Here is a 23,614-nt window from a genome sequence, read left to right as displayed (position 1 = left end):
ATTTTTGGTGCCGGGCAGGTGTATGGCTACCAGATGAGTGGCATGCTGCACACAGACGTGCCAAAGGTTGAGAGCTTCTTGACAGAGGGCTGATGACCTGGCTCTGCCCTATCTGTTGATGTAATACATCGCAGTATTGTCCATCAGGACCTTCACCACTTTGCCCCTCAGGTGGGGCAAGGCGGCCTGGCAGGCCAGGGGAACCACTCTGAGCTCCCTGACGTTGATGTAAAGGGCCAGATCATCCCGCAACCATCCGCCCTGGGTGCTCAGCTCGCCCAGCTGGGCTCCCCAGCCCAGGTCGGAAGTATCAGAGACCAGGGTCAGCGCGGGAAGGGGTCACAAAGGGGACAACCTGCAACACTGACCCGGCATCCAACCACCAGGTCAAGATCATGTCTTTTGTGGATGTAGACCAATGCCAGTCATGCTTGCAGAGGCCGGAGGTAGAGCTGGACACGACTGACCACATAGGCACAGGCACCTATGTGGCCCAACAACAGCAGGCAAGTGTGAGCCATGGTGAGCGGGCAGCTCCTCACATGGGCAATCAGGTCCGACGGTCTGAAAACGCTCCTCCGGAAGGAAGGCGCTGGCTTGCGTGGAGTTGAGAACCGCTCATATGAACTTTGTGTTGGACTGGCCTTAAGGCGGAAGGTAGATTTTCTCTCATTTATCATCAACAGGCCCAGGTCATGGCAGGTGGCATGCAAGGCTTCTCTATACTTGGTTCCGGGACCTGCCCTTGATGAGCCAGGGACGGCTAGAACTGCTTCCTCGCAGGCCGCGGCGTATGTATTCCCAGCGAGCAAAGGGTGGTCCTGGTGTCCTTCAGCCCACGAAACTTCGCATCAGTCTGGTCTGAAAAGAGACTGTTCCCATCAAATGGGAGGTCTTGGATGGAGGTCTGCATTTCCTGGGAGAGACCTACAGTCTGAAGCCAGGAGCTGCGCGACCACCTTGGCTGACGAGTCTGCCACATCCCACAGTCTCTGGAGGGAGCACCTGGTGGCCGCAGTGTCCTCCTCCACCAGAGTGCCAAATTCTTGGGTCAAACCTTGTGGAAAGGACTCGAACTTACGGAGGGAGTCCCACAACTTAAAGTTGTAACAGCCCAAGGGGGCCTGATGGTTTGCCACCCGGAACTGCAAACTGTCCATCAAATAAATTTTCTCCTAAACCGTTTAGCCTCTTTATTGTTGAGGGTCGAACTGGTATGCCCCTCCTTGTCTCTTTTGTTGGCCACAGAGACCACCAGCGAGCCGGGGAGGTACTCAACCCCCTTGGCCGAGACAAAGTACTACTTTTTGGCCCTCTTTGAGGTAGGAGGAATGAGTGTGCCAGAGACCACTGGCACTCTTAAGGACACCATCGTGCACCAGTAGCGCGACATGGGTTGGGGTGGAGCTGACAGAACGCCAAACAAGGTGTCCATCTGCTCAGCTATTTCCTCCACCTCCAGGCCCAAGTTCTTGGCCACCCAACGCAGCAGAGCCTGATTTCCCTTGAAATTGTCCAGCAGCCTTGCCCTTGAGGGACCCGCAACCGCCTCATCTGGGGACCAGGATGATGATTGCACCCCCAGGGGAGGTTCCGGAGCATCTTCCCCCACAGGGGAGGGAGGCTTGGGGTGGGCGCCGTTTCCTCTGTTTTGACCACTGGGAGTGCCCTGTGCACCAAGCCCAGTGCTGCCAGCTGCTGCTCTGAGGCAGCGGCCGATCAGTGGTGAGAAGGGGGCATCGCCACAACCAGCATTACCCATGAGCCCCAATAAGGCCACTGCACCAGCCACTGGCCACGCTGCTAAGTTGGAAATGTCGACGTAGCCTCGGGTGCCCGTTTGCCCTAGAGCAGACTAAGCAAGGAGCTGAACTGGGCTTAAGAGAATCCCTTTCCAGTGACCACGGTGGAGCTGTTGACACTGGGTCTGCTTGCTGGCCGTTGCCGTCGGGGACTGATGCCCAAGGCGAGGTGATCGGCGCTGGAGGGCCTGGAGATGTGATGGGGAGCGTTCCCATTATGCAGGCGACTGGAACCTGTGCCTAGAGGATGATCTGTGGGGGAGGGAGCAGCGTCGGTAGTACAGAGACTGGCGTCTTGCTCTAGGCGATCCGCATTGACACAGTGGCGACCATGAACGTGGTGCCGGTGACCGAGGATGAGCCCCAGAGCATCCGGGCTGCGACTCCGGCGACCTGCAGTGCAGAGGTAGAGAGCACTGCTTCGTCTCAGGGGATTGGCGGCACTCCACTGCCCCAAGGGGTCTTAGCGACTGGCTTGCCCTTGTGGGGAGCCTTTGCCAGTTCGTGGGGCACATGCTGCAGTGGCGGCATGGGCAGAGGCCTGTGTGCTCTCGGCACAAGGGGTGCCTGTGAAGGAGTCAGTGCTGCCAGGGTTTTTGGTCCCATGCTGCTCCTGGGAGTCAGTGGTGGACCTTTCACAGGACTAAGAGCCCCGGCTGGGTGGGGGGAGTGCAAGTGCACAGCTCTGGAGTGGCCAGGTGGCCTGAAACGGGTCCTTTGCCCAATGGCCCATGGCCCTTTTTGCTTGGTGCTGGGGAGCTATGCTCTTTAGTCTTCTTTTTGGGCACCAGTGACAGGGAACAGTGCCGTGGGAGCACTGCGCACCGAGGCAGAGATACTTGGCGAGTCTTGCTGGGGCTGCTCGGAGGCTGGAGGCAGGGCGGACTCCATGGGGAGAGCCCATAGCCAAATATCCCGCTCCTTTTGCGTGCAGGCCTGGAAGTTCTTACAAATTTGGCACTTGTCTCTAACGTGTCATTCCCCATTGCACTTGAGGCAGGTACTATGGAGGTCACTTACAGGCATAGGCCTGTTGCAGACCAGGCAGGGCTCAAATCCGGGAGACTGGGGCATGCACCACCTGGGGCAAAGTCCCTGCTGGGACCCTAACTGCTAACTATTAACTACACTTAACTACTTAACACTAAGTGCTATAAAAAAACCTGTTTATAAGGCCTTCAGGCTCGAAGACACTAGATGAAAACCGCTAGCACTTGCAATGCAAGGAAGGGTGCACCGACCAATCACCACAGGAAGTAAGGAGGAACTGAAAGGGGACAGGGTTGGTCGCGCCTGATATACTAGTGCATGAGCGCGGCACTCAAGGGGGTGCCGCTGGCGACCCTACAGATGCCGCTAAGACACAAATCTCCAACAACCACGCACGTGGGCGCACGCACACCTAGAAGGAACTGACATGAGCAAGCACTCGAATAACTGCACTTTGCATGCAATCATCTTGCTGAGCTTATGAAGTATGCAGCTAAGGCGGCTGCAGTACCCAACATGTGCATGGCTAACTTAGTTGCACACTGAAAACTGAACTGAAATAATGAGGAAGCCTTGCCTCAACCTACGTACACTCTGAATGGGGTTGAGGGAGGCCTCAGAGAGGAACCGAAAAGTCTTGGGAAGAGGAGTCTAGAAAGCCTGGGAGTCACTGAAATGGAACCCAAGTGCATTGCATAAAAAAGCAATAGCACTCTGTACATAGTTTTCCAAAGTAACTGGTATCAATTTAAAAGGCTCCCAAGCCCTTACTCCAATTCCCTTCCAAAGGCACATCTTCTCCAAGCTTCCCTCAGATATTAAAGTAAGCCTAAAAGCAGACAGATGGTGCCAAGTGGGAGAATCAGAGGTTGAGTTATGACCCTATCTGTCCCTCCCCTCAAGGTCAGAAGAGGCTGAGAGCAGGCTGGTGAAAGCTCATCACTTCATGCTCCAGCAACCGCAGCTAGGTGACAAGTGGCACTGATAGACTAAACCCATTTTCTGATGGAGAGAAGGACATCATGATCTTGAACTAACAAAAATCTAGAACTCCCAAAAAAGAGAATGATACTATTTAGGATTCTGATATTCCAGAGCCAGGAAACTCAAAAGCTGAAGCACTTACTGGTGTTTCTTTCTCCCATCCCTGAGAAACTGCTGTGCATTGTTACTTTAATGCAGTGTTTGTTTAGCTTTTCTTAGGGAGGAAAGCGTTTCCAGTTCGTTTGGGAGGCCATGCACTCTTCTCTGCACTGTAAGGTCTTATGACTTTCAGTAGAGTACAACGCAGACATCACACTAAACCATCACAATACATGGCTATGTTAGTGTAAAAACTAATTTTGAGAGCTCTAATTTACTGTCCAGAGGCAACCACCAATGAAATATTAATGCTGGTGAAGCATGAGAAAGAACCCAACTATCAGGAAGATCTACTAGATCATGTCATGGGCTAACTTGCTCCAAGTTATTTTTAAGCAGCCTGAAGTACAGTGCCAAATACACTATTCCCCACCATGTTGCTCAACATTAAATAAACATTATGTTTATTTAAATGTAGCAATTCCATCATGTTACAGTTTGGAGTGTTTTCTTTGTAACTTGACTCCAAAAGGCAGGGGATTGGGGGGAAGGGGAATGTTAAGCTTCTCATCCTCACCTTTTAGACCGCACACCTCTGCTCTTCCCTGTATCTTTGATCTCATTTCTTACTTCTTATCCTCTCCTCTCATCTTCCGTCATATTCATTTTCACACTTTTTTTCCCATGGTGTGCCCTCCACCAGACTCCCACCCCTTTAAAATTCCTCCTCAAACCTCACTTATTGTACAGAGCCCACAAACATGAGCCTACACTTACATTAAAACAAACAAAACATGTATCTTAAGATAGAGCCCTGTTCCACATTTCCCAATGTGTTTGATGCTCGCTGTCTACTACAGCATAACCTCCTTGAAGGAGGGGCTATTTCTGTATCTGGTACAGACTGAGCATGCTGACAGCACTTCGTAAAAAACAGCATTTAATGAAAACTGCAGCAGTATCTGAACCTCAGAACCATTAACGATTTTATTCTCAACAGTCCTGTGAGGTATGGAAGTACTATCCTCATTTTACAGGTGAGAAATGGAGGCACAGGGTAGATTAAGTGACTTGTGAAAGATCACACAGAGTGTCTAACTGAGCCAGGCATTGAATTCAGGATCTCAGTCCCTGTCCAGCGCCTTATTCACTAGATCATCCTTTCTACACTTGTAGTTTCCTCTTAGCATGGCTTGTAATCTAGCAGCACTAGGGGAACCTCTGGAATTACATTACTTTGACGACAAAGATCTGATGTCATTTTGTTATTATACCATAAAAGGCATCTAATAAAGGAAAAGGAGGCTGCAATACAACAACAAAACCTTTCAAGAATCAAAACTATTCCTCCCACCCACACTAGCTGAACACACAAGATCCTGCAGAGTAGATAAAGCTTGTGGAAGAAAAACATTCTCTCAGGTAAAACCCATAGAAGCAGAGTTGTTAAAAGTCTGATTTCATGCTGTCTTCCAAGGATATGGGTCAACATGCACCACTTCCACTCTAATTGCTTCTTCTCCAATTTCTTCATAGTTTGCTATGGGAATACAGGTTTGTCAGTTTAAGAATTTTAAAACCAACCTTTCGAAGGCCATAATGCCTCCAAGAGAAATGGAAACTGTTCTATTTAGAACCCAAATCCAGTGTTTCCCTTAATGCTCTGTAGACTGCTCACGTGGATTACAGGGGTAACACAAGAACAGAATCCCCAACAAGTTAAAGTCAAGCAACAGGCAGTCCCCTCTATTCAACACAAGTACACAGTCATACCATCCTCGGAGCTTAAATGCTTCTGGACTATCTGGGTTCACCACGACTGTGCTCGAGGCCAGGACAGAGAGACTCCGGCCACCAAAATCAGAGACTCTGGCTCCTTTGATGGCTACCACAGGTTGTCTAGAACCATCAAATCTTTCAGCCTGTGAAAACACAGAAAACATTAATGGCCCAATGTGGCAGCTCACCTCGGTTCATAATTCATAGATCATGACTAAAAACAGGCCAAAACTGGACCAGATTGTCCAGCTGTACCTATCAGGTACAGTATCTAAGCTAGGTCATTAAGCCTTTGAAAACTGGCTATTAATCATTGTTTAAAGGATTTTTGTATCCCCAATGGCCAATCTCAGAGAATGCAGGAAGTCCCCAAACCCTAGTGTGTGCGCATTTAACTGAAGAAAAATGAAGTCAGCCTAATTTCAATAGCTAACATGGGTGTGTCAAGAACAAATCATCCAAATCAACCTATTTATCTTCTTTGACAGGATTGCTGGCCTAGTGGATAGGAGGAAGTAGTAGGTGTGATCTTGATCTTAGTCAGGTTTTTGACCATCCTACATGACATTTTCATAAACAAACTAGGGAAATATAGTCTAGGGCTCCTCATTTGTTTTTACTGATACAGACTAACAGGGCTACCCCTCTGAAACCTGTCACCACTCAAAGAGTAGTTATCAATGGTTTGCTGTCAAACTGGGATGACGTATCTACTGAGGTCCCACAGAAATTTATCCTGAGTCTGGTACTATTGAATATTCTCCTTCATGACTTAGATGATGGAGTGGAGAGTATGTTTACAAAATTAAAATATGCTTATAAAAATTGAGGTCCCTTCCAGCTCTACATTTATATGTTTCTATAATTCTTCCTTTGTTTAATAAATAATTTTTAAAATAGAAAACATGTTTTGATAAGCTTTTTTCCTTATGTATCCAGCACATACAGTATTTTTATTTAACTAATAAAAATTAAAATGATGCGAATTTTTAACTAAAATTGAATTTCCATCCAACACAGAGCTTTACACAAAGCACAAATAAAAAAAAAAAAAAAAATCAATCTAGTAAAGAAATACATCGTTCACCAGCAATAAAAAATATAAAAATTAAGAATCTGAATAAATGTAATTTAAGCTATAGAATTGTGCATCAATAAAGTATATCTTCCTGGTTAGCAAAAAGCAGCACAAAATTTAGAGTAGAGGCTATATTTACTTACAAATCAACATGCTATAATTGTTACCAACTAATCAGACTCAACCCTTTTTTATGACAATAACTAAAAAGTATAAATGCAAAACACTACTAAGATTGATAATTTAAACCAAGATTTCCTGCTTGCTGATTTAAATCATGATTAAAATTGATGATTTAAAAAAATCAATCCACCCCGCCAACCCCAATATTCGGCCGTGCAAACAAACTGCAGTATAAGACCAGGATTAAAGACAATGAGTGCTTATACTCAAGAAATCCAGCCAGATCACACAGGTCACAGATCTCTCCCTGCAGCAGCAGACTGGCCATTCACGACCCACATTGTGCCCCTCCCCTCCCTCTCAGCTTGCTCACCCTCTCCAGTCTGTGGCAGAAAACAGTTTTAATTCATAATGTTTATAGCTCTGCACAATGGCTATTTGCATGGAGTTAACATTTAGCTCTTCTGTCGCACCTTCCATCAGAGAGGCTGTGTGACTTATGCACATCTAGTCTCAAAGAATCCTTGTCAGGTGGATCAGAATCATACCCATTTTACAGACAGGAAACTGGGGCACAGATCAACAAGAGCCTACCACATCACTAGAAAACAACACAGTGACTTGTTCAAGGCCACAACAGACATTTATGGCAATGCTCAAAATTGAGCTCACGTCCCCCAAATCCCAATGGTTAAAAACTAAATACATTCATGAGCTCTTTATTCCTGCTAGCTTTTTGAGGTTGACTCCTCCTCACAACCCTTGACAAGCACTGGTTTTAGTCAGGGTTGCAAGGACCCTGCCCTACAAATAAAACTTAACCCTCCTGGACACCTTTGGTCATTGAGCTCTTCCTTGATCAAGCAGCAACTCCCCTGGAGCTAATGCTGAGATTGGCTTCCTGAATCAGAAGCCTGTTTATCTCCAGACTCTTGACAGCCATGACGCACAGTGTTGCTCAAACTACACCAGATCAGCCACAGCATAAAGTTATTTTGGAGAAAGGCTAACAATGTCAGATCAGAGTGAAGCCAAACTAAATCTTTCACCCTCAATACTGAGATGCATCCCCTCCCTTAGCCTAGTACTATTACCTGCCTCAGGTGACATACCATAGCCATTCTTCTTTTTAATATATCTGAAAGCTCAGAACAGGTAACAGGGCACTTACCTCATCTCCCCAAAGAGTAGCTGTCACCATCTTCCCCGATGTATCCATCAAATGCACATTCCTCTTGGACACCTCTCTATTGGTAGACTTCACTGTAATTTTAGTGCTGTCTTCGTAACTCTTACAGACTCCAATTATGTCTGAAAAGTAGACATAATTCAGTTAGAATTACTTGAAAGGTCATGGCTGGAGCAGATGAGCAAAGACTGCATGGGAAGAACTCACACATAGGTAGCATCAGATTACATCTTGTGAGATTCTAAATCACTGTTAAAATTCTAAAAGTCTAAAACCTGAGAACCCTGTATATTAAAGTAGAAAGGCTGTTGGTGAAAGAAAAATCCATTACATCTTTGGAATACTATTTTGTTCATGAATTTAGCGTTCATGAAAGTAAGGGATTCACCGTACCAGGTAGATTAAGATTTTGTGCAATCTTCTCTCCTACCACTTTATAAAATGGACTTCATTCTCACCTTGCAGCACCACTTTCTATTCCAGTATGACAGGTTTCAGAGTAGAAGAGAGACTGGGAGTGGCAGGGTCATTACATATATTGAATCTATTTCCCCATGTTAAGTATCCTCACACCTTCTTGTCAACTGTCTAAATGGACCATCTTGATTATCGCTACAAAAGTTTTTTTTCCCCTGCTAATAGCTCATCTTAATTAATTAGCCTCTTACTCCACTTTTTCATGTTCTCTGTATGTATATCTATCTATCTCTTCTTACTATATGTTGCACTCTATGCATCCGATGAAGTGGGCTGTAGCCCACGAAAGCTTATGCTCTAATACATTTGTTAGTCTCTAAGGTGCCACAAGTACTCCTGTTCTTTATTCGAGTATGAGGCTCTCTTGAGCAAGGGATTATAAAGTGGATCTGCTAGGAACTATGATGAGGACACCAAAGTCATTTTCATTTGGCAACTCAAACATGTTTGGACACTTTAGAAGTGATAAACTCGTGCAACATGTCCTCTAATCTCTACATTGCTTTGAACTTGGACATCCATCTCTAAAGTTCCTAGCAGCGAAACAAGCAAAAGTAACTACCTCAGGCATTTCTAGGGGCATCCACCACTGCAGTAACTGAATGTCAATGTCTAATAGAGAACATATCAATCACACAGCACTATAGGTTTCTTCATCTGCTCCTCAAGTATTTGGTACAAGACGACTAATTTTAAGCCTCACGGCTCCCCATCTTGCAATACAGACTCACCGATAATTGAGTCTTTGCATGTGTTCTCCAAGTCAGAGATGGGCACAAACTCGAACTGAACTGAAGGAAGGTGCTGAGCATCCTCACAGGGTACAACAGAAGTCTCATTATGGAATGTGATCTCATAGTCATTTTTCACAGCTGTGTACTGCTTGTTAGCAGTCTTCAGATGGCCTTTGGTGAAGTAATACACCTAGAGGAGAAGGAGAAGTGATGAAACATAGGATACACCCGCACTGAAAGGCTGCAGATGGCTTACGCTCACATTAAACAACCCTGTACACTCTATGAACACCTCTCTTTAGCTCATATCGGTTTATAAAATAATAATGATACTACACCTTGTTCAATTCAATGAGGGGAAAGAACTTGTCCACTTGATCATTGAAAGCAGTAGCTCTAATTTCACCCTGCAGGAAAATGCAAAAACCAGTTAGAACTAAAATTCAGCACGCAAAATCTTTCCAATAAAAGTGGCACCATTTCTACAGATGTGTAATGCTCTGCAGGGGTAGCCTTCTTCCAGCCACAGAAGAAATAAATTTTCCATACATATTTTGCTATAACTAGGATGATAAATCCTTTGCTTGACCATCTGATTTCATCTCCATGTTTTAACAACCCCATATAAAAAAACTCCAGAAAGAATGAGATGTGGTGGTGCATACAGTATGCCATCATGTTGTAGTAAAGAAGTGTAGCTCTGAACAGATATGCCCAAACCTTGCATTAATTGTGTCATTTTACAGATTAGGCAATACCTCATTTTAGATATAGCATTTAGCTTCACAAATTTAGGGGATGACATCTTATCTGATCAATACAGCAGTGTGTGTTGTGACAAGCTCTTCCCTGAATGACAATAAATGACAGAGCTAGAATTCCACTAGTTAAGATATTTATGCAATAGAAATATTAAAAATTAAAATAAAAACTGTCAGTCAAAATGCTGACAGCATACAGAAGTGAAATAAAAGGCTGATGAAGATGTGTCAAATTATGAACCACACATTTGGTACTAAAAATAATCTCATACAAACAAACAAGCTGCTGTGTAACAAAATAGTTTAATCAACATATTTGTGTAACAAGTCTCAAGAGCAGGCTTAGATTGACCACATTGATTCACTTATCAAAATAAGCCAGAAATGGAATTTCCCTTTATTACTTTTTTATACATTCTGATTTCCCAATTAAAATGAGAGTTTCTATTTGGAGGTGCTCATTTAAATTCCATGTCTTATTCCTTGTATTACGGATGTGAAGTCCTAGCAACAGCAATGGGATTCATCTGCCAGTCTAAAGGGGAGTGCCACAAACCAGAGACATTGTCCATCTGCATAGATACCAGATTCTGATGCTGCCACCATTTTTGGCCACTTACCATATGTTAGACTGACAGGTTTCAGAGTAACAGCCGTGTTAGTCTGTATTCGCAAAAAGAAAAGGAGTACTTGTGGCACCTTAGAGACTAACCAATTTATTTGAGCATGAGCTTTCGTGAGCTACAGCTCACTAGCTCACGAAAGCTCATGCTCAAATAAATTGGTTAGTCTCTAAGGTGCCACAAGTACTCCTTTTCTTTTTGCATATGTTAGACTGAGTTAACAAAAAGAGGCAAATAACTGTATTTAGGGTCCCATTTTAGATAGCTGTAAAGACTCTGAGCGAATGAATGCAGGACTATCAAGTACATTAACACCTCAAAGAATGCCATTCTCTATAACAAATCTGCCAACTATTTCCTTTGTTCTTCCTTCTCTCAGAATGTTGTTTCTCAAAAACTCATCTGCTCCTATCTAGGTACTTCTATGGCTCCCATCACAGTAGTATCTTGGATCCCACCACAGTACTTACACTTTCATCAACCAGCTCCATAGAGAACAGCTTTCCTTCACCACGGGAGTTGCTCCATGTGCGAACCTGGCCTTTCTGAGTAACACGAGCACAAATGGTCCATCTGGAAACAAGAATTAGTACTCCAATGTCCTTTTTTAGACTGGAGTGGAGTCTTACAAATTTCACAGACTTTCAGTTCTTGAGATGTTAATTTAGAACCTAGTATTCTCCACTGTATCTCAGTGATTCTATTTGTCTGTGTAAACAGTATACTGTCTATACCATTAAAACAGAAATTAGAGAGAAGCAACAACATTTAAGAAAACAGTCACTTTTAAGGCATATAGTGTGATAAAGCACAATTCTCTTGGAAGCACTTCCTAGACACTACAGTGCTAATAGAATCATAGAATCATAGAATATCAGGGTTGGAAGGGACCTCAGGAGGTCATCTAGTCCAACCCCCTGCTCAAAAGCAGGACCCATCCCCAATTAAATCATCCCAGCCAAGGCTTTGTCAAGCCTGACCTTAAAAACTTCTAAGGAAGGAGATTCCACCACCTCCCTAGGCAACGCATTCCAGTGTTTCACCACCCTCCTAGTGAAAAAGTTTTTCCTAATATCCAACCTAAACTTCCCCCACTGCAACTTGAGACCATTACTCCTTGTCCTGTCCTCTTCCACCACTGAGAATAGTCTAGAACCATCCTCTCTGGAACTACCTCTCAGGTAGCTGAAAGCAGCTATCAAATCCCCCCTCATTCTTGTCTTCTGCAGACTAAACAATCCCAGTTCCCTCAGCCTCTCCTCATAAGCCATGTGTTCCAGACCCCTAATCATTTTTGTTGCCCTTCGCTGGACTCTCTCCAATTTATCCATATCCTTCTTGTAGTGTGGGGCCTAAAACTGGACACAGTACTCCAGATGAGGCCTCACCAATGTCGAATAGAGGGGGACGATCACGTCCCTTGATCTGCTCGCTGTGCCCCTACTTATACATCCCAAAATGCCATTGGCCTTCTTGGCCACAAGGGCACACTGCTGACTCATATCCAGCTTCTCGTCCACTGTCACCCCTAGGTCCTTTTCCACAGAACTGCTGCCTAGCCATTCGGTCCCTAGTCTGTAGCTGTGCATTGGGTTCTTCCGTCCTAAGTGCAGGACCCTGCACTTATCCTTATTGAACCTCATCAGATTTCTTTTGGCCCAATCCCAATAAGCAATGGTCACATAAATACCACCCTACGCCGGAAACCTACTGACCGCTATACTTACCTACATGCCTCCAGCTTTCATCCAGACCACACCACACGATCCATTATCTACAGCCAAGCTCTACGATACAACCGCAGTTGTATCGTACAGCTTGGTGATCCAGAGCCTAATCTCAGATTATCAGAGTTCCTAGGACATGGGGTAATCGAAAAAATACCTTTAGTACCAGCTGTGTTGAGGTAACTGACACTGTGTCCGAGAGAAATTAAAGAATTTTTGGCAGACGTAAAAGACTGATGTTTCTTCTGAGAGAACAGAAATTTACTCTGGGCATCATTCCTTCATGCATGCAGTATTCTTTGAACCTGGCTGGTAGAGTAACTCACTTGGATTGGTATGGGTTCAGACTGGCAATTGGTACCACTTTGGACTGTGATCCACCAGGAGTGCTCAAGAAGCTAGTACCACCTGCTTTACCAAACTGCTTTGAGGGGCCATGGTACTTAGTAGTAGTGGGGCCTAGAAAAAACAAGCATAAATTCAGTCATATAGAACTCGGACAAAATGATCTTGCACTTTTGTTTTCTACGTGTAGACAAAGATTAAAGTAAATAACTTTCAAGTGGCAGTGCCAAGCCAGGCACCACTCACTTAATCTGCAACAGAAGTTTCCTCACTGGCTACAGGAAGATGGTGCACACAAGCAAGTAGAAGAAAGTGCATGTAGGCATTTATAAGTCTCCAGTCACCAGGGTACAAAGGCACCAAACAGTATGTTTTTAAAGAAGTTATTCACTGTTTTAAAGCACTTCTACTCTTGAGTCATAAACTATACCTAGTCTGTCACTGCAAACAGTTTCAGAAGAGAAATGCTTCAGTCTTTTATGACTATTAAACAGTAAGTGAACAAAGAATGGCAACTATGGACAAGTCTCCAAGGGTGTTCAGTTAGAATCATCAGCTAACTGTTAGCGGATTAATCAGCAAGGACAAACCAGCACCAATAAGATATGGCAAGTTTAGCTACAGTCCTGCAGCTCCTTGGAGAACTCAAACACACAGTTACTAAGCCTTTTTATGCTCCTATAAATGTAAAACGAATAACCAAATACGTTTAAGTAAGGTAAGGAGTAAAGAAAGTAAGGTAGGAGTCATTTTCACTTTTGTCTTAGTAAGCAGGCTTCAAAATTCTCGTATCTATTTCAAAATGCTTCTCAAATAGTGCAATTTGGCCAAAAAAGTCTAAGGCAGGTCCCAAATCTTACTCATAGCTCAGACTTGGATTGAAACCTTTTTGCTTGAAAAATAAATCTGCAGCTAGACAAACAATTTATATGCCAATTTAAAGCCCTCACCAAAAACTAGTATTTATAGAGGCAGTTTCAATTGAATCTCATACCTATAACACCTAACCATTCTGCTTCAATGGCTTAGCACGGACACACCCTTTCAATCAGTTTGGAACCACGATCTGTTTAGTTGTCTAGAGGGCACAATGTATCTTCACTAGCAATGTTAAAGCGCATAAAGAACAGGGCTGTGTAGTCACGGCACCAGCGCTGGGAGAGACCTCTCCCATTGTTGTAAAAAACCACCCCCACGAGGGGAATAGCTCCCAGCACTGGTGCACCGTCTACGCTGCCACTTTACTGTGCTGAAACTTGCAGTGCTGGGGGGGAGGGGGTGTTGTGTTTTTTCACACCCCTGAGGGAGAAAGTTGTAGCGTTGTAAAGTGGCAGTGTAGACAAGGCCTCAACCAAAAGCCATCCATCAGAAAGAATGTGCAATATATGCCACTTCCCAAACGAGGTCAAGAATTTTTACCAAGTTTCTTTCATGCGTTTTAAGATGAACTCATCATTCTTCCCTCACAGAAGGGCTCAAATATTTTAAAGGCAGTAGTTCCTTTTCGCCATGAAAACAGATTCCAAAGATTCTAGGACAGCATTCTCTCAGGGACAGTAAGTGAATGAAGAGACATTTATGGTTTGTCTGTTGCTGTATACTTTTCATTTCCTGGTTTAGAACAACTTCTTGCCCTCTCTCTTCTCAGCACTTTGAAGTGGTGCCCTGACGTTGCCTCCATTCTCTGCTGTTATAGGATTCTCTAGCTGGGTTTACTTTCCAATCCTAAACAAATTCAGGCTCATAATTGAATTCAGTATTGCGAGCCAATATTTAGACACCCTGAATGAGAAGTGTCTTACCTACTGCTGAATTTCCATTCTGCTGCTGTGGTTTGCTGTTTGTTGGGCTGGCTGCTGGAACTGAGGAACGTTGCTGCTGGTGCCCCTGTCCTGTTAACCAGAGGGGAAGAGACTACTTATAGTGCAATGGACTGGAGATCAAAGTAATTAAAACTGCCTTAAGGTGCCTTTTTGAGATGGAACCTTGTTTTCACAAGAGCTCCATAGCACATAACACCCTCTAACATTCAAATGTGTTACAAGACAATAGCAAGCCACCCTGAGGCTATGGGCACTAGACCAGCACAGCTATTGTGCCACAGATATGCTGCTGTTGTGCAGATGCATCCTACAGCAATGACAGGGGTTTTCCTCATCACCACAGAAACTCCAAAACCCCAAGCAACAGTAGGTAGGTCGACAGAAACATTCTTCTATCAACCAAGCTGCCCTCATGTTGGAGGTTAATGTCACCATAGCTATGGTGTTCAGGGGGTGTGAACTTTTTTCCACACCCCTGAGCACCATGGCTATATTGACCTAACTTTTAAATGTAGACCATGCCTGAGAAATGCCACAGCATATATGGATCTCAACCAGATCTCTCACAGCAACTGCTTTATGAGGACCCAAGTAATTAAAAGTGCCTTTCGGATGCCTGTCACAGGGGGTGGTCCTCTGTGGAGTCAGGCACCCAGCCTCCCCGTGACAGGCTCTACTGAAAAGAATGAGCCAACCCAGATCTACCTATGGATGGTTAATTGGATAAACAGGTGGGCAGAAGTTAATTAGGTAAGAAACACCTGGGCCTCAGCTTATGGGCCTCAGGCAGGAGCCCAGAACCAAGAGGATGCTCCACAGGGGCGCTCGATAGGAAAGCTACTCCCAGTGGTGTGCTCCTGGAGAGCAGAAGTTCCCAGAGAGAGGAACCAGCCACAGAACACAAAGAGAACACTCCAGAGGAGAAAGACTACAAAGCTCTTTAGGCAGGAAGGCATGGGAGAAACCCTGAGTTAGCATGGGAAAGACTGCACAGCTCCTGGCAGAAGAGAAGCCCTGGGTCTTAAAGCAGGTGGTGGCTTGTTTACAAAGCATGTTTGGTGGTTGATTAAATAAACTAGACCCCTGGAGGGAGACTGTTCACTGTATGCAAGCATCACTGAACTTACCGAAAGCCCAATAAGGGAAAATGAGGCACACATACCCATGGTGTCACAATGGGACGTAATCTTGTTTTCACAAGAGCCCCATGGCATAGAACACCCACTAACATTCAAATGTGTTACAAGACAACAGCAAACCATCCTGAGAAGAACCATAGCATATGGTGATCTCAACCAGATCTCTTTTCACAAGCAACCACTTTCTATTACTACTTAGAAAAAATTCAGGGCTGGCAATTATTTAAAGGGATACTATTAAAGGATCTCTCAAAACAGGGTGACTGGGTAACAAAATGGCAGATGAAATTAAATTTCGATAAATGCAAAGTAATGCACATTGGAAAACATAATCCCAACTATATATATAAAATGATGGGGTCTAAATTAACTGTTACCACTCGAGAAAGATATTGGAGTCACTGTGGATAGTTCTCTGAAAACATCCACTCAATGTGCAGCGGCAGTCAAAAAAGCTAACAGAATGCTGGGAATAATTAAGAAAGGAATAGATAATAGGACAGAAAATATCATGTTGCCTCTGTATAAATCCATGGTATGCCCACATCTTGAATACTGTGTACAGATGTGATTGCCCCATCTCAAAAAAGGATATATTGAATTGGAAAAGGTTCAGAAAAGGGCAACAAAAATTATTAGAAGTACAGAACGGCTTCCATATGAGGGGAGATTAATAAGACTGGGACTTTTCAGCTTGGAAAAGAGACGGCTAAGGGGAGATATGATTGAGGTCTATAAAATCATAACTGGTATAGAGAAAGTAGAGTAGTGTTTACTACTTCTCATAACACAAGAACTAGGGGTCACCAAATAAAATTAATAGGCTGCAAGTTTAAAACAACTAAAAGGGAGTATTTCTTCACATAACGCACAGTCAACCTGTGGAACTCCTTACCAGAGGATGTTGTTAAGGCCAAGACCATAACAGGGTTCAAAAAAGAACAAGATAAATTCATGGAGGATATGTCCATCAATGGCTCTTAGCCAGGATGGGCAGGAATGGTGTCCCTAGTCTCAGTTTGCCAGAAGCTGGGAATGAGTGACAGGGGATGGATCACTTGATGATTACCTGTTCTGTTCATTGCCTCTGGGGCACCTGGGACTGGCCACTGTCGGTAGACAGGATACTGGGTTAGATGGACCTTTGATCTGACCCAGTAGGGCTGTTCTTAAGCTTTTGACAGCTTTAAGCAGTAGGGTCTGCACCACTGCACCATGCAAGAGCTAAAATATAACTTAACAAAACTCTTTAAAATGCAGGCGAAAAGGTGCTCGGTGAAGGTAAATCTAGACTCAACAATAACCTGTAAGAGATACCTTATTTTTTTAATTTAGAAAATATGGAGACACTAAATGAAGAATGATGGGCTCCACATTATAGAAACCACCACAGTCAAGTCTGAATCCATTGCTGACCAACCTGAGCCACAGTGCTGAGATTCACAGGAAGTCAGGTGGATCACCACAGCATCTGATCACCTTAGAGATAGTTGTCAGTATATTGACAATGGCCACTTGGGAGCACCCTAAAATAGGGACTGACTCTACATTACAGAAAACTATCCTATGTATGTGTCTTAATTGCAAAAAAAAAAAAAAAAAAAAGTGTTCAGTCAATTTAAAACAACAGTGAAAACGCAGCAACTTGGCTTTTAACTCAGGTTAGCAGCTTGAAGTTCAACTCCAGACTCCCCAATAGGCTTCAACTTTGATCTTTGAGCTGCTAACCCAAGTTAAAAGCTAAATAGCTATGTCTTCACTGCTATTTTAATCCAAGGTAACAACACCCCTCAATTCCTCCCCAACCCCTTCCTCCCCCGACCCTCCCTAGTGAAGTGTTACCCATAGTTTGAAAACTTAGATCCTCTTACAGGTGTAATAGTCACCCTCATTATTTCACTGGTCAAAGATTTTGTTAGGTTTTTATTGACTGAGCGAAGTCAGGCCCTGCACTCAGCCTGATGGCATTTCTATATGTCTGGGCACGATGCAATAATTTTTAGAACAATGCATACAATCAATTCTCAAAATTCCAGGTCTACAGTTGTTTAAATCAAGCAGTTGGTTTGATGGCAGCCATTAACACCTTCTAGCATAACACTCCATCATCTCAACTCTGCCTATTGCACCAAGAGAGTTCAAAATGTCCACAACCTGAATAACTCATCTCCCTGACAAAAAGAAAAAAAACAACAACAACGCTAGAGGGAAGCACAAAGCACGCGGGGGGAGTGTTGCAGGGAGTCCCTGAAAGAGGGGAATGAGAGGGTGGCACATAGGGAGCTTATGGGGGCGATTAGTGGAACACAAGGAGCTCTGGTGTGTACGAGCTCAGCTGACAGAAGCTATGAAGTGTGTGACCCTCTAGTTTATTTTTAATCAGAACAAGGTTTCCGCACAAAGCCAATCTACTCTTCTAATTGGCTGCTACAGTAAAGTCAATACTGAATTGGTGACAGTTGTTCCCTAACAACAGACTGACATCAAACCCAATACTGTGTGCTTTCTCCAGTATCCACTAGACAGAGACGCTGGGCTTCACCCTTGCCAGCCAAAACTTAGCTGACTTAAGTGCTCAAACTTCAAAAGAGAAAAGATGCCCAACAGGACTCCCTATTCAGTAACTCCAAATTTATTCTGTATAGGAGCCAGAAAAGAAAGCTAGAGTCCTAGATGCCCATGAAAGAGGAGTTAAATGAAGAGGCTTCAGAAATAGCACAAGTTTGGGGATTTTTTTAAAACTATTTTTGCTCTTCCACATTTTCTCTTGCATTTTAACAGGAAAATACTTGTGAAAGAATCTTTTTATAAAAGCACTAAGAACTTCCAAGACATGGCTTAGTAGTCAGCTGCCCAGTATTGTGCTTCACAACATACCTCAGGGGATATATTACTTATAAAGTATCTATATATTTCAAGTTTGCAGATGATACCAAGCAGGGAGGGGATGCAAATGCTTTCAAGGACAGGATTAAAATTCAAAATGATCTGGACTAACTGGAGAATTGGTGTGAAGAGGATGATATTCAATAAGCACAAATGCAAAGTACTCCACTTAGTTAGGAAGGAACAATCAGCCGCACACATACAAAATGGGAAATGATTGCCTGGGAAGGAGTGCTGTGGAAAGGGATCATAATGGATCACAAACTAAATATGAGTCAATAGTGAAACATTGTGGGGGGGGGGGGGGGGAAGGCAAGCACACAAGCAGCAAATATTCTGGGATGTATTAGCAGGAGTGTTGTAAGCAAGACAAGAGAAGTATTTTTTCCACTCTACTCCAAGCTGATTAGGCATCAACTAGAGTATTGTGTCCACTTCCAGGCACCACGTTTCAGGGAAGATGTGAACGAACTGGAGAAAGCCCAAAGAAGAGCAACAAAAATGATTAAAGATCTAGAAAATGTGACCTATGGGGGAAGACTGAAAAAATTGGGTTTGTTTAGTGTGGAGAAGAGAAGACTATGGGGGGACAGGATAATAGTTTTCAAGTACATAGAAGTTGTTACAAGGAGGGGGGAGAAAAATTGTTCTTGTTAACTTCTGAGGCTAGGACAAGAAGCAATGGGCTTAAATTGCAGCAAGGACAATTTACGTTGAACACTAAGAAAAAATTCCCAACTGTTAGGGTGGTTAAGCACTGAAATAAATTGCCTAGGTTGTGGAATCTCCATCATTGGAGATTTTTAAGAGCAAGTTAGACAAACATCTCTCGGGGAAGTCTAGATACTACTTAGTCCTGCCTTTAATGCAGGTAACTGGACAGAAGACCTCTAGAAGTCCCTTCCAGTCCTACAATTCTACAATTAACACATCTGGAATATGTGTTCAAATATACAACTAGCAACAAACTCCCCTAGCTTCCTGGTCTTTCTCAATTAGGAGTCTATGGTTTTAACCAGGTAAAAGCTTAACAATCTATAGCAGAGGATCCCAAACTGTAGCACATGGGTAGCTAGTGGGTTGCGGAGCACTTGCTTGGGGTCTACAGAGAGCTTATTGGTCTTACAATGCTGCTGGCAGACCAGGTCATGCCAAAGTGTATTCAGGCCAATTCACCTAATCAAAGTGACTGTTGAAGGTAGAAAAGAGTATTTGATGTTTAGACTTCATAAAACTAATGGGATGTTACTTGCGCTGTTCTCACTAATCTGTATCCTGTTATAATGAGCAGCAAACATTTACATTGTATATACCCTTATACCTAATGGGAAGTTTCAGAGTAGCAGCCGTGTTAGTCTGTATTCGCAAAAAGAAAAGGAGGACTTGTGGCACCTTAGAGACTAACAAATTTATTTGAGCATAAGCTTTTGTGAGCTACAGCTCACTTCATCAGAACATATGAAGCGAGCTGTAGCTCACGAAAGCTTACGCTCAAATAAATTTGTTAGTCTCTAAGGTGCCACAAGTACTCCTTTTCTTTTTTTTCTTATAATTAAATAACTCAGAAAAGGGGGGTCAAGGACTCAAAGTACATTCCTCACTCACCATCATCAAAGGAAAAGCCCATGCAGGTATAGACAAACAGTCAGCTTGTTTTCTGTCAGATGAAGCTATAAATATGGATTCAAGGAAAGATCCTTCTCTGAACCATTTGGATTCTTACAGGGAACTGTACCAGTTGCAAACCAGAGATCCCCAGAGACATTTTGGGAAATTGGTAGTTTATTACATCACTTCCAACATTTGGAATTACAAACTTTGATTCACTTATATATCCACCACACACACACACACACTTTACTTGCTTTAACCTCTCAATAATTCTCATTTCCTTTTCTTAGCTAAAAGATCTTTAGTTAGTTTACTATAGAATTGTCTGCCAATATTGTCTTTGGTGTAAGATTTAGAGTACCAATTGATCTGGGGTAAGAGACTGGTTGGTCTCTTGGGACTGGGAACAATCTGATGTGGGGTGATTTTTGGTTTAAGTGACCTTTTATCATCAGTCCAGTTTGTCTGGGTGGCAAGACAGAATGGCGAATTTAAGGGGACTGTCTGTGACTCCATCGTAAAACTGGTACAGTGATCCAGGAGTTCACCTTTGTTACTGGTTTGGTGAAATCTAAATTGTAGAATAGACCATTTTGGGATGCTTGCCCTGAGGTCAGCACTCGCAGTTATGAGGCACTCCAGACAGCATCCTCTGCCCTATTTTCAGCTGTTAGCGTTTTTAGCTTCTGTTAATTAATTTTAAGTACTTCCTTAACATCACTGGTCCCTGCAAAAAAATTGCTGCAGTTACCACAGGGATGTTATGAGATGCCACATGTGAGGGCATGAAGCGCACAGGACTATCTCCGTGTTAAAAAAGTGGTCCACACTAAAGATGTAAATATCGTTTAAAAAGATAACCGTTTAAACTATTAAAATTATATTGTTTAACTGGTTAATCAATTAAAGGGAGAGGGCCGCAGGTACCTAGTTTGTCCCGATGCGGTCTCCACAGACTCTCCGTGCCACCCCAGCAGCAGCTTCCCTTCCCTTCCCAGCACACCATTCACTTCTGCAGCCGAACCCCTTCCAGTGGCACATGGGAGACCGAGGACTACTTTACCCGCTCAATGGGGCCTGCAGCCCCAGCCCATCCCCCCCAGCCTAAATGTGCTCCCCCTGCCCAGCCAGCCGGCGCGGGGACAGGAGAACCAGTTCGAGACCCACACGCAGGGGGTTAACAGTAAGGGTGGGTTTACAGTAAGTCTAATACTTACCAGTTAACCATTTAATATTTTACATCCCTAGTCCACACTATGAAAAAATTTGAGAACCTCTAATCTGCAGAATGCATCAGTGCATTGGCCTTGCTCCTGAACCTTTAACACTGCTCTGACTATATTAGACCAAATGCCAACAGCTTTAGTTCTTTGACTAGCTTTAAATTCAAATAAGAAGCACAAGGAGCAAAACTCCCCAAGTAATTTTAACAATGCAAGAACTGCTCAGTCTGTGTTGATTTCTGTTCCTATTACAATCACTTATGCAAATTTAAAACCTAAGCCATACTACAGAAAATAATTTCACAACTTGCACATTCAGAATAATCTGTAACTGAAAATGCATCTTAGAAATATTTGAAATGACAAGCTGCTTCTAAGCAACAGTAAAGAATAATTACAACTCTGAAACAGACACCTAGCTAACAAGAAATATACTATTGTATCAGACAAACAATTGGGAAGAAAATCACACATGCATATAAAACAGTCTGTTCAGTAAATTTTCAGAAGACACTAGTCTAGACCTACGATTAACCACACCATTTAAAATTGTGATTAACTTCATGGCTGTCACAAGAGCAAGCTCTTGTTGTTTAGTGCATGCCTTTCTCCCCCAAAAGTAACAATGGAAGTAACAGTGATAGAAAAAGACGGTTCTACACAGCAGCATTAGGTAGGATTTCTGCTCCAACTAGTCAGCTAGATTTCTGGTCAGCCTGGCAGTTTACCTGTCAGTCCTGCTACTCTACCACACACACGTGTGTTAATTTCCCAAATCAGAAGGTGGAGACAGCAACAATGAAAATGGATCGTATTGTTACCTGAGTTTCTCTGAAAGGCACTGCTCCTCCCAAAGGGCTATTTCCCTGCCAAATTTCAACTATTTATCCCCACCCATTTCAATGATAGAGCTGTTCAAAGAAAGTTCAGACTTTTTTTTTTTTTTAAATCATAGAAATGTCAGGCTGGAACGGACCTTGACAAGTCATCAAGTCGAGCCCCCTGCACTGACGCAGGACCAAGTAAATCTAGACCATCCCTAACACATGTAAGTCCAACCTGCTCTTAAAAACCTTCAGTGATGTGGATTCCACTGTCTCACTTGGAAGCCTGTTCAAGTGCTTAACTATCATCCCTGATAGTTTTATAAAGCTTTTCCTAATATCTAACCTAAATCTTCCTTGCTGCAGATTAAGCCCATTACTTCTTGCCCTATCTTTGGTGGATGTGGCGACCAATGGATCAGAGTGCTCTGTAACAGCCTTATCAGGTCCCCCAGCACCTCCACCTTCTTTTCTCAAGATTAAACATGCCAGTATTTTTTAACCTTTCCTTCTACGTCAGGTTTTCTAACCCTTGTCATTTTCACTGCTCTCCTAAACATTCTCTGCCATTTGTCCATAGGTTTCTTAACATGTGGTGCCCAGCACTCAGCAGAGTGGACAATTACCTCCCATGTCTTACACACAACACTCCTATTAATACACCACAGAATGTTATTAGCCCTTATCACATTGTTGACTCATTCAATTTGTGATCTGCTATACCCCCAGATCCTTTTCCGCAGTACTACCAGATAGCCAGTTATTCCCCATTTTGTAGTCGTGCATTTAGTTTTTTCTTCTTAAGTGAAGTACTACGCACTTATCTTTACTGAATTTCATCTTGTTGAATTCAGGCCAGTTCTCCAATTTGTTTAGGTCTTTTTGAATTCTAATTCAGTCTTCCAAAGTGCTTCCAATCTCTCCCAGGTGATGTCATCTATAAATTTTATAAGCATGCTCTCCACCCCAAAGTCATTAATGAAGATATTGACAAGTACTGAACCCAGGACAAACCCCTGTAGAACCCCACCAGATACTTCTAGTTGATAGGGAACCACAGATAATTACTCTCTGTGTATGGTGTCTCAGCCTTTTGTGCACCCACCCTATAGCAATTTCATCTAAACCACATTTCCAAACTTTGCTTATGAGAATGTCATGTAGAACTGTGTCAAAAGCCTTACTAAAATCAAGATATATCACATCTACTGACAGGCCAGTAACCCTATTTGTTTCAATATCTTCAGTATCAGGTATCGAAGTTAGGCTGACTGGTCTATAATTCCCCCAAGTACTCCTTGTTCCCCTTTTTAAAGAGGGGTAACATGTTTGCCCTTCTTCAGTCCAATGGGACCTGACCTATCCTCCATGAGTTCACACAGATAAATGCTAATGGT

General features: G+C 43.4%; 1 protein-coding gene across 1 annotated transcript in view; it reads right to left on the bottom strand.

The window, feature by feature from the left end:
- Positions 1-23,614, bottom strand: part of RPA1 (replication protein A1) — a 44,451-nt gene that overhangs the window by 13,296 nt on the left and 7,541 nt on the right. Inside the window, exons 6-12 of the mRNA XM_077836971.1 lie at positions 14,514-14,603; positions 12,693-12,825; positions 11,110-11,212; positions 9,594-9,662; positions 9,253-9,445; positions 8,027-8,166; positions 5,649-5,797 (exon numbers count right to left, since the gene is read on the bottom strand). Coding sequence (XP_077693097.1) covers positions 5,649-5,797; positions 8,027-8,166; positions 9,253-9,445; positions 9,594-9,662; positions 11,110-11,212; positions 12,693-12,825; positions 14,514-14,603 — 877 coding nt within the window. The remainder of the gene's footprint in view (positions 1-5,648; positions 5,798-8,026; positions 8,167-9,252; positions 9,446-9,593; positions 9,663-11,109; positions 11,213-12,692; positions 12,826-14,513; positions 14,604-23,614) is intronic.

The sequence above is a fragment of the Eretmochelys imbricata genome, chromosome 17 (genome assembly GCF_965152235.1).
Source record: "Eretmochelys imbricata isolate rEreImb1 chromosome 17, rEreImb1.hap1, whole genome shotgun sequence".
Taxonomy (NCBI): domain Eukaryota; kingdom Metazoa; phylum Chordata; order Testudines; family Cheloniidae; genus Eretmochelys; species Eretmochelys imbricata.
Note: the sequence above shows the minus strand (reverse complement) of the source record. Positions and strands in the feature narration are given on the sequence as shown.